At 37.7% G+C, this 11837-nt stretch overlaps 1 protein-coding gene across 2 annotated transcripts in view; it reads right to left on the bottom strand.

Moving 5' to 3' along the window:
- kaznb (kazrin, periplakin interacting protein b) overlaps nucleotides 1-10722 on the bottom strand; it is a 153464-nt gene extending 142742 nt beyond the window's left edge. Inside the window, exons 1-3 of one of the 2 annotated variants that reach the window (XM_089125035.1) lie at nucleotides 10590-10722; nucleotides 9836-10155; nucleotides 9480-9669 (exon numbers count right to left, since the gene is read on the bottom strand). In XM_089125035.1, the coding sequence (XP_088981161.1) occupies nucleotides 9480-9555 (76 nt within the window). In that variant the 5' untranslated portion in view covers nucleotides 9556-9669; nucleotides 9836-10155; nucleotides 10590-10722. Of the gene's footprint in view, nucleotides 1-9479; nucleotides 9803-9835; nucleotides 10156-10589 lie in introns of those variants that run through there. The other variant, XM_039674229.2, reaches the window with a different exon arrangement.
- Between the last annotated feature and the right edge of the window lie 1115 nt (nucleotides 10723-11837).

Raw genomic sequence — 11837 nt, forward strand, 5'->3', positions numbered from 1 at the left:
ATTCTTAAACGCAATGGCCAATCGGAAGCATTTACGACTCCCCTCACCGCTCAAAACAGACTTTTTGTTCAGTGCTGAATTCTGTATGCTGGCTCTAAATCCTCTAATTATAACAAACAAAGTGTGGATACGATTCATTGTACAGTCAGCTTCATTGATAATAACAGAGATGTGTGAGATCGCAATGAACTGTCAGCTTTTAGGAATTATTAAGGGTGCGCTCATTCAGCAGTAGCAGCTTGCTATTATGTTAAATTAACAATGGTTTGTGTGTTTGTGGTGTGGACAATTTATCGTCCAGCAACATTTGCTATCGTGACAGGCCTATTCTCAAACGTCACATTTTATAACCCCCGGAGCTGTGTGGAGTTCGTTTATGATGGATAGATGCACTTTTTTGAGCTTCACTGCCATTTTAAAGCTTGGAAGCGTCATGGTGTTTATTAATATAACTCTGATTATATTTGTCTGAAAGAAGAAAGTCATATACACCTAGAATGCCTTGAGGTTGAGTAAAGCATGGGCTAATTTTAATTTTAACGTCTAAGCACCAAATCAGCATATTAGAATGAGTTCTGGAGGATAATATTTCATTACCTTAAGTATTTTTAATCAAACATATAATACATTCTTACTATTCTTAAATTGATTATTTTTTCAACATTAATAATCACAAATCCTTCTTGAAATCAGTCTTATCCATCTATGAGATGTTTGTCACTATAGATTCAATGGAAATTGGATTCTTTCGTTTATTTTCAGGATTATTTACTGATTATCAGGCGTTACATAAATTGTGCCGTATATATCTAAGGTTCACCAAAAGCTGGTTGTATATGTTGGCCAAAAAAAAAAAGATAATGACCGTTCTTAAAGTTCAGATCCATCTACCCAACTATGTTGATCATGAATGAAATCAAGAACAAGGAAGACCAGGACAAGCAATGGCAATAGAAAAGACTGCTTAGTATTGTGTTCATCTTCAACTCTAAGGCTTCCGAGTGTACCTCTCATCGTAGTAATACCTTTAATCATCTCAAATCAGCGAGACAGTTTGCCCCATCTCTGCCTCAGATGTCTAAATCAAGCGTTGCCTGGAGGAAACCCAAAGTGTGACTGATCACTAATAAGCTTTAGTCTATTACATGTCACCAAGCAAAGCCAACATGGCTGCTGACATCAGAACTCATAGAGGTGTCCTCATTTTACTTAATCTTTCTTGCTTAAAATAAACCTCTTTTGTCACACCTCTCAATCCCTGTTTGTCAACACAAGCTGAATTGTTCGGTAATATCTACTATTTTGCAAGCAAATGACAGCAGCACTCCTCCTCGAGCAATGGATGAGGCAGAACAAGCAAAGATAAAGCTTGAGCCTTGAGTCAAATGAAAGTCAAAGCATATAACATTCAACACCGTTTTCATAATGCATCCATGAAAAGCAGGCAGAATATTCCTCCCATGTTCTTTAATATGTCCCAACCCTACAGGCTTAGCCAATAGCATCTGACGGAGAGAAAAAACACATCTACCCAAGTCTATGTCAGGAGACTCATCACTATTGAGCAGTAAAATGTACCGTTTTAATATTCAAGTCACGTCTTGCACACAGATGGGAGAGCGGTGTGTGTCTAAGACTAAAAAAGATAACAGTGTTAACTGAAGAACAATAATGTGTTTCTATTGCAAATGCACATGGTTCTCCAACCAACAAACAAGCTAACTGAATGGAAAATTCCAGCAAATGTGACACTCTTAAAGGTTATATCAACCAAAATCACATTTTATGGCTCATGCGTGAGGTGGTGAATGATTTATTAAATGTTTGACATCCATTTTGTCAAGAATGTTCATGGCGACAATGTAAATGTAGGCAGCGCTCAAGCTTTGAGATTTGTTTCTGAAGCTGCTTGTCCATCTGAAAAGCTATGGGGTCCGAAAGCCTGAGAACACTGGTGACAATGCCTCTATTTTGAATTGAATACATGCATATTTTCTTTTTTTAAACAGAATAAAAATTGAAAAAAAAAAATGTACTTGATCCATTACAGAATTCACAATATTTAGAATTTTCTATTTAGATAAAAAAAAAACATATTTTTGAATATTTTATATATATACAGTATATATTAAATAAGTTATGTTTACCCAGAATACATTTCTAACAACTGCTTAATTTATTATATATTAAAATGTAATTAATTCCAGTGATGGCAAAGCTGAATTTTCAGCATCATCACTCTGACATGATCCTTCTAATCCTAATCCTAATCTAATCCTTCTAATATGCACATTTATCATTATTATTATTATTATTATTATTATTATTATTATTATCATTATCATTGTTGGAAACAGTTGTGTTGTGTAATGTTTGTGTGTAAACTGTGATTTTTTTTTTATAAAAAAAGAAAAGAAAAAAGCATTTGTAATATTTTGTAAGATTGTCTTTACTGTCACTGAATAAAATAAGTACATACATATATATTTTATAAGTATTATATATATTCCAGATATATACTGCAAAAAGTAAGGGAGTTACACTGCAGTAAATCCTAAAGGCAGAGGACCCAAATAGGCTCCAAGTGATTAAAATGATTCTCTCCATGGAGAGGAAAGAGCAGCATAATCTGCTGTTGCAGATGTTAAAAACGGATGCTTGGCTACTAAAGCATGACAGAAACCTAATCTCAGAACAAGCCTTTTGCTATAAAACTGTAGTGGAAGGTTTCTTGTACAACAAAGACGGGAGAAAATGCATAAATTCAGAAAGGTGTGAAATTGACCCTTGTGTAAAAGGTTCTGCAGCACGAAGTCTACAGAGAGGAAAATAAGAGAGAGACAGAGAGAGCGTCGGGGAAGGTTGGGGAGGATCTGATAATATTAAGCAGTCTTCAAGTTACATAATGAAAACGAAATATGTGGATTTAATCCCACATTCCGGAAGACGTGTCAAATTTTCTAAATAAATAAATTAAAACACGACGCACTTGCCACAGACATATTATGAGATCCCTTTGAAGTGGTTTCAGAAGAAAACAAATTTGCATGCAGGAAGTTCTTTAGCTGCTCAAGACTTGCCAGCTGCCTCTGTCAAAATATATTCCCTCAGATGTAAACATTATTCAGAGCAGTTCAGAACATCATGTGTAGGGACTGATATCCAAAGCAATTTAAGGCTCCAAAGTAACCCGTCAATTGGATAAAACTGGCATGCCAAGTTGCAGACTAGCCCATATAATCACGCACCTAACCTCACGGTAAACAGCATCAGGCAAATCCACACAGGCCGATGCTCTACATTTCTGAACTTATTCCTTATGGAAACTCTCCAGGGGGGAGGGTTGTGTGTACTTTTTGCAGTTTAGTGGGAGTTACATCACTTTTCTTATTATAAGTAAAACTCAGAAATCTTCAAACTCCAAAGCTTCATTCAAACAAAACTGGCCCCTGCTTAAAATTCATGAGAACGCTCTAATCAACGAGCGCTGCCTGTAAGCTAAGCCTTTTCTGCACTAACGGCTGCGTTTCCACTTAAAACCAGTTCCTTTCAAATAGACTTAGAAGAAAAATGGATTTCTTTCCAATTGCTTAATATTTGCGACATTCAATGCACTTGGTACAAAGGTGCCAGTGTTACCCTACAACTTGGCTGTCATTCTGTGACGGTATTAGAAATGAAAAATGTCCTTTCCATCTCGGCTGCTTCTCAAGTCAATGGTCGGATAGTTGTGAGATTCAATTAACAAAGGAGAAGCTATCGGATTGGGCACCTATGGAGTTATTATCGGGCCTCATGAGGGACATCTAATGACTCTTGGTCAATAAAGATTTGTCAGTAAACCTAAAGATATAACCACAGCAAAGAAAGTGGCTCAAGAAGACAATCAATTTTTGCAATAGTTTCTTCTTCAAAATCTATCAACAGTACCGTACAGTGTTGTAACATTCTGTTTTGAGCAACATATGCACAATATTAAAGTGACAGTCTGTAAGCATCTAATGTCCCATGAAAATATGCCTGAAAACATATGGGAGGAATAGTCGGATTAATATGCAAGCTGTGTGTGTGGCAACACTTATGTTTGTCATTACAACAACATGCCAGTAGCAGAACTACTAACTTTCAAAACATGTAAAATATGACAACAACAATGTAGTGTTTGATATGCATTGATTGGACCATAGAGGAGAAACAGGTCGACAAAAACTTTAAAACATCAACAAATTTTATCTGCAAATAAATGATGTGTAGCATTTTTCAGATTTGAGTCATTTTTGGAAAATATTATTATATATTTTTCCTCAGCATTTTTATTGGGAAATGTGCTTGTACCATCTCTTCAATATTTTTGTGTAATTATATGCTATTTTGTTATCTATGCAACGCCATAATATTCAAACTTTTTTTAAGATTGGCATTGGTGTCCAAGTGTCTTCAGTGTGTCAGGAGAGCTCTGATTATGCTCTGTCTGCACAAATTTAGGACAAGATCACGACTTCCTTCCTGAGGGACACAGATCGGCCCTCTCTTTATTGTTAGAGGTGACAGAAGAAAAGAACTTCTAGACATTTCTGCTGATGCTATTCTTCTCTTACTGCTATATTACCTCCTCTACATTGGGCCAATGATGCAGAAAGGTCACTTATTCTTGGGCTTGGTGCAAAAGCGAATTTCTGTGCTTTCTGGTCAGATAATAATTACTTATATCGCTGCTTGTTTTTTTTTACAAATAACAAATTGTTACATATTTTTGTCTAAAACTGGTTGTACGTTATACTATTGGCTATTTACCAATGTTTTCAAATTGCCTGTTTTTTTTTTTTTTTTTTTGTCCCGATAGGACTAATGGCTTTGAAGATAACAACAATTGTTTTTAAAGCTCAAAATGATACCATTACAAAGACCATAAAGCAAAACCTGGCATGTTTGGTATCGTTGGACTATTGTTGAAAAAGGCGCTTTTTTGCATTTTTAGCTCATTTATCATGAAAATGGCGTGTTTGTGAGGTTGTATGCAAATCAGGCAGGAAGAGGGCGGATTTGCCATAGAAATACATCATTTTGACACCTTTTTAACAGTTATAGCACCACCAAGTGGTCAGTCACCGTGTCCTTTTTCACACAACGACAGAATGAACGTATACAAAGGTGCGCTGAGTTTAGTGAAAATATCTCATTTCTTTCACGAGTTATGGCCAATTTAGTAAAGGTTGTAATGTTTTGGTGGCCCTTAGGGACCATAAACAGAATCTTGCTGCACTGGTTTGGTTTCGGCCGGGCCAAAAACCTAGGACTAGCTTGCAAAAACCCCAAATACTCGAAAATGTACCCAGGGTGATGAGCCAATCCATGGCATACATCTTGCCCGGCTTGAGCCAATGATTCCAATGATGTAAGACGCTTGAGCCTACGCCTAACTGTTGAGGAGTTATGAGCCATTTGTACTTTTGACCACTGTAGCGCCCCCCTCAGGCTGATCGGGGCGGGCCTTGGTGACGTTGTAGGCGTTGTGACTACTACCAGCCCCCAGAGTTTCAAGTTTTTATGACTTACGGTTCGTTCTGCCCGATCAGTTTATACGGAGAATGCTGCATCATGGGAAAATTAACAATAACAATAGGGTTTCAGTACTTTGTGCTTGAAAATCCTAATAATTCATTACATTTATATGGTGCTTTTCTCTGCACTAAAAGCAATTCACATAGAAGGGAGAATCTCCTCAACCACCATAATAGGAGTGAATGGTAACTAAGATTTTGAAGCCCAAAAAAGAACACTCCGGGGGAGTGCTACACAGGGGGTTAATAAAGGCCTTTTGAATCGAAACGATGCGTATTTGTAAGAAAATATTAATATGAAACTGGAATCATGGCCATATTTATAACTTTATAAACTATAATCACTGGCTTCCGGAAACGGACGTACACGAGTCGAGTTCCAGCCGAAGACTCACCTCTAACCGGACAAATGACATATTGACGAACACGTTGGATGGCTCGAGGGTGAGTAAATTATGGGATAATTTTTATTTTTGGGAGAACTAACCCATTAAGAGTTAATGTACAGTCAGTAAGTATGATTTATTGCACATAAATGGACATGAAATTGATCTGAGCTGAAACTATTTTATTCAGTGAGAAAAAAGATGTGATGCGACATGAAACTGGCATATTGTAGGAAATTAGTTGGCACTACTCCAAATCAATGGCTATTATACAAAAAAAACTGACCAATCAGAATCAAGTGTTCCAGAAAGACATGTGATAAACATAAGCATGTATACATGTGTATTCATACTTCGTATACTGTGTCGAGGCACATTTCTGCAGTACGCACTTCTCTTTCAAACATGCAGAGAGGAAAAGAGGTCCATCCCGAGACCGTGTAACTCCTATTAGAGTCACTGGTGCTGCATATTGTGCTATCACTAACATCTGCAGACACACACACACACACAAATGAGCCCACACTCACAGCCCTGTCCATCTACGCCTATTACGTCAGCCAAAACAGTCCGTGTGTCGGAGGGTGAGTGCATAGACTTGGATCTCAGCCATGCTCATGCATACCCATATAAACACCAACACAGAACATAAAAGCAGAGGCACGCCATGCCAATAAAATCTGCACTGTGGATACTTTTGCATCGCTTGAAGATGATCTTTAAAAACACTTATGGAGCAAACATAGGCCACTTTGATCGATGTTAAAAGAGAACATTCTTTGAGGTGAAAGTGCACCGAAAAGAACCACATCCTCCTCTGGGAAGACTTTAATGCAAATTGTTAAATATTTTAGTGAAAAAATAAAAAAAAACTCTCAAATCAGGTCATTGTTTATAAAGGCAGAAACATCAGAAAAATCCACGTCCAGTGCGTCCACATGGAACGAGACATCAGAATGTCTCGAAACTACAAAATCTCATCATTATGGATGATCCAGAATGTGAGACATTCAAAGCAACGAGCCACAGAGAAGTGGCTGATGGTAATGCATACAGTATTTCGGCACCTCTGAGGCTCAGATATTGCAGAGGAGTCTCATCTTCAGGCACTTCAGAAACACAAATTCAGTAAAGAGGCTTTCAGCGTTCCAAAGCCACACACAGAATATTAATCATGGCAATGTCACACACTCTGCAGACACTAATACATCCCTGCATACCAAACAGCTAATGAGTTCACAGAAATAAAGCAAACAAAGGGCATTATTTATAAAAGTTTTCTTCTATTTCTGGAGAGAGAACACAGAGAGAGAGACTTTCATTCAAACAAACCCAACCCAACCCATCCCGTTTCACTGCTGACATTCCTCCCACCAAAACACCCTGCTAACACACACTCTACCACTCTGATAATGCACATTTTTTAGCACACAAAATTGACAAACTTTTCCAGCTAGCAAGCATTTACTGTAGGCAAAGATGAACTTTAAATTAGATTCTAGTGGTTTCAAGTGCAAGAAAACTCTCACCCAGAGGAAGTAATTTAAGGACATATCCTAATTTAAGGACAAATCATGCAGTCTAGGGAGGTAGTAACTGAAATCAGGGTGTAAACCCAATGACATTGGCTACATCTGCATGATATTTTTCTATGGATGATAACCATATCATCACAAATATAAAATTTGCATGTTTGCAAAACCTATATTTAGTATTACAACCCTTTTAGTTTGTATCGTTACACATGGAAGCAATCCTGTGAGTTGCTTTGGAAAGAAAAACGAAGGAAAATGTATCCGTAATATAAACTCCAGAACAGACAATCATCACTGTTATATGTATGCACGTTGTTTAAATCTCTCCCAGAAGAATGTATGGTTTTTTTCAACAGATATTCAGCAGCATGGCATTGCTCTGCTAATTGTCATGTTAATGTGTAGAGACATCTAATTAGACATCAAATTAAAATCCGCTTGGATTGTCATTACCGCAAGTATCACGGTCATTTACAAACTGCTGTTTGAGTCATTTGCGTCCTGCTGCAAGTCTCCTTAAAGGGACAGTTCACTCAAAAATGAAAAATGTGTTTTCATTTGCTCACCCTCAAGTTGTTCCAAACCTGTACAAGTTTTTTTTGTTGTTGAACACAAAGATAATATTTTGAAGAATGTTGGGAACCAGATAGTTGACGGTAGACATTGACTTCCATATTATTTTTTTCCCTACAGTGGTAGTCAACTGTCTGGTTCCCCAACATCAAAAATATCTTCTTTTGTGTTCAGCAGAAGAAAAAAAAGAGAACAACTTGAGGGTGACTAAATGATGACAGAATTAACATTTTTGGGTGGTGTAATTGCTCTCCACGAACATCTAATCTGTAACTTTGACATGAGACTACAAATCTGCTATAAGCAAATATAAGATATTGATATAAGCCAGAGATATCTACGAAAACATTATGGAAGTATACTAAAATAATATTAAAGCTAGTTAGCTTACAAAAACTATCATCAGTACATCCTTGACAGCTTACAAATATTGCAGTCTCAATCACTGATCAATTAGAAAATAATAATAAAAATTATAATAATTACTATAAATGTGAAAATGTTTTAAGTCATACTCCTATATATAATAAATAAAATATTAAAATATATAAATTAAAACATGTGAATATTAAATATTATTTTTTTTAAATCTATACATTTCCATAGTGTAGAAGTTTGTAAAAGATCAGTTTGTTTTGGCATGTAAATAAAATCATGCCGTGTATGTATGTTCAATGTTTTACACAATAAATTAAAGAATTTATAAATTATTTATTTTATACAAAATTATATTATCTATAATAAACTTGAATATGCTCTATGTGTTTAATTCCAAACGTATGAGTTGTCTTGAGCTACTTTGTGACTAGTTTCCATTTCCATTCTAAATTTAAGACAAGGATCGGAGGTATTTTGGTAATCTTGTACAAGCCACTTCCATACAAAGCTATTAAATGCAGAAGTACAATCTGTGAGACATAAGTTATGAAGCGGCATCTATTTATAGCACTGGGAGTTTTTTGACAAAATTCATAATTCATCAATGCTTAGGAGTACAATATTTATGAAGCTGTCAAGGAATTATTACTTTTCAGAATTACAGTGGTGTAAGTTCTCCATAAAGAAATCTTGAGTTAACTTTCATGTTGCTCTTTCAGCCCCAGCCCTCATGACTGACTTATTAAGATCACTATATCCATATAAGCAAGATGAGAGATGCACACCCGCAGACACATTTCTTGACTGTGTGCAGCTCATTAGCGGGCTGAAAGCAGCGGGGAAGAAGAGCTGGGTTTCTCTCAGCATGCTGGGTGCCTAAACCAAGAGATCAGGATATGCAGTGGACCATGGTCTCACCAGCAGAGCTTTCACAGAGCATAAGTAAGCATTTGTCCACTCCATATTTACCTCCCCCGGCCTTAAAATTGGCATGACCAGGCAAAGTATGTTTTTTGGTCCCAATATGACAGATCTCGGGTACTTACTGGCTTGCATCAGCTGTCCTTGCCGGCCGAAGACCTGGGAAAAGGTGGTGGGAGTACAGGTGAGAGTGTTCTCCATGGTTGGGATGTCCCACTAGGCTTGATGGGTCAGTCTCCGAACGACACGCCACGCAGAAAAGCCCCGGTTTGCCTTCACTTCCCTATGAAAACGTCAGCTGGAGCAACGTTGCAGCTGTGTAAGAATAGCACAGAGGTTTCTGCTCAGGACGGAGAGAAATAGCCTCACTCACATTCAAGATAATGAGGGAGTGTGTCTGTGTGCGTCAAGGAGAATGAGTGAGAGTGTGTGCGGAGAGCGAGCTTGAAAGAGAGAGAGAATCAGAGCAATGATGTCTTGCCTTTTCCTGCAGATCATGTGTTGAGGTTGTGCCTCGCTGGCAGGTTTCTCCAGAGTCTTGAAGCTCCTGGTCCAGTGTGCTCTGTCCTGCTAACTGAGTGAGAAGCCTTCGGTTCCCACAGGCTCAGGGTGGACTGCCGTTTGTTGTGCTCTGATCGGGTGCGTGTGCCCTCTTCTCTCCTCCCTCTGCCTCGGCTCTACCCCTCCCTTTCATTGCTTGCTCGCTCCTCTCTCATCTCGATGATCCGTTTCATAAGAAGCGCGGCTGCAGGGAAAAGATTTTTTTGCAACTCTTGCAGCTCTACTTTTTAATTCCTCCCCCTGTGGAGGAGAGAGGAGAAGTTGAAAAGGAAAGTTCATTTTGGGTGACTTACCTAAGGGTGGGAAAAATTACAATTGACACACAATGAGAAATCTTTAGACGGAAACTTATTATGGGATGTGTACAGTCTACAGTGACACCCAACATGTACACTAAAAAAGTAGGAATGTCTCTGTAACAAAATATCAAGGAAAAGGGAAGCCTATCATGCAGATGCTACTCGTGACATCGTCACACATTCAAAACATTCTTTTCTATATTCAACCAAACCATCTGAATGTAAAATTTTTATAGGCCTCACATTTTCAACTTGGTATTGCTTTATTTTAACGTGACGTAGTCACAGGTTTTGTAGTTATATTACAAGCAACTAACCCTAAATAAAACCCTTATGCTTAACCCATATTACTGTTTACCGAACATAAAGCGTTACCTTCCATTTTCCTTGTGACAAATTACTCATCCGAGCAGTGAAAGTCCTAGATTTTTACTTCGTACTAGTACTTCGTATACTTTGTTCTTTTATAACCTTTGGGAAGAGGAAACACTTCAGCATTATTATTTTTTTAGCTCTTTTCCCATTCGCCTCAAGAGGAAGTGCAAGTGTAACCATATCCCCGTTTTTAAAAGGAAGCACGGTCAATCTGGTGTTATGCAACATCCAGCTACATCAGCTTGTCCGTGTAGTTGAAAGGTGACTGGTTTCCACAAGGACATCATGCGGTGCCAAAATGGTGAAATAAGATGTGATTTTACATTCTTTTCTTCCTTTTCTATCAACAAAACTCTGAAATTTAGTTGTGACAAGAGGCACAGTTAGTTTCACAGCTTCTAACTGACAGACCAGGCAGATGCCAAGTGGCTGGAGCTCGCTGGAATTAATTCCCTCTGGCTAACTGAAGGTTCGCTCAAATCAAATTCTTTTTGAACGTGAACTGAAGAGACATGCAGATAGTAAGCTGTCAGCTGGGAAGGGTAGAGCTGTTCCTCCTATACACTCCCCTGCCAGAACAGATCACTCTGTCTCCCTGCCGAGGAGTGATTCTGTTCTCTCATTTTCAATGTTCTTCTGCTCCCCTCAGAGAGGCAGAAAGGTATTGGATAGCATGTACATCAGCACAAACATATCCTCGACCTACCTAGTTATGTAAGGCAATGTTATTTCTAATGGTCTCTGAACGTAAGGAAGTAATATTTTGCAGCAATACAAATCAATAAAACTAGTAGCAAGGTCGAAATCCACAAGAGATCAAAAACTCATTTACTTAATGAATGCAAGTTATTGGTCTTAATAAGAACAATTCATTGGTGCATAAGGTATCAACGAGTTTAAACCAAAATCGTGCTGTTCTGAAATTACTTACTTTTTCCACAGATGTCATCTGGGCCACACAGACAGGCTACCGGTTAATGTTAACCAAATGCCAAAATTGAGGCGGTTTTAACAACTTCGCAATATTCTGCCGTTTCATAATTCAGTCAATTCCTATGATAAATTCAATAAATGTAATGTAATTCCCACCCCCATTTTTTTTTTTTTTTCATTTTTAAACACAAGTTTGAAGGATAGCAAATGCTACTAAACATTTTAGCATTAACAGAAAAAATACAACAGATTTTAAAATATTTAATAAAACGTAGGTCTGGAGAAAGTATAAAGGAGATGATTTCTAGCGTCACT

The sequence above is a fragment of the Pimephales promelas genome, chromosome 21, assembly GCF_988280905.1.
Source record: "Pimephales promelas chromosome 21, fPimPro1.hap1.1, whole genome shotgun sequence".
NCBI lineage: Eukaryota > Metazoa > Chordata > Actinopteri > Cypriniformes > Leuciscidae > Pimephales > Pimephales promelas.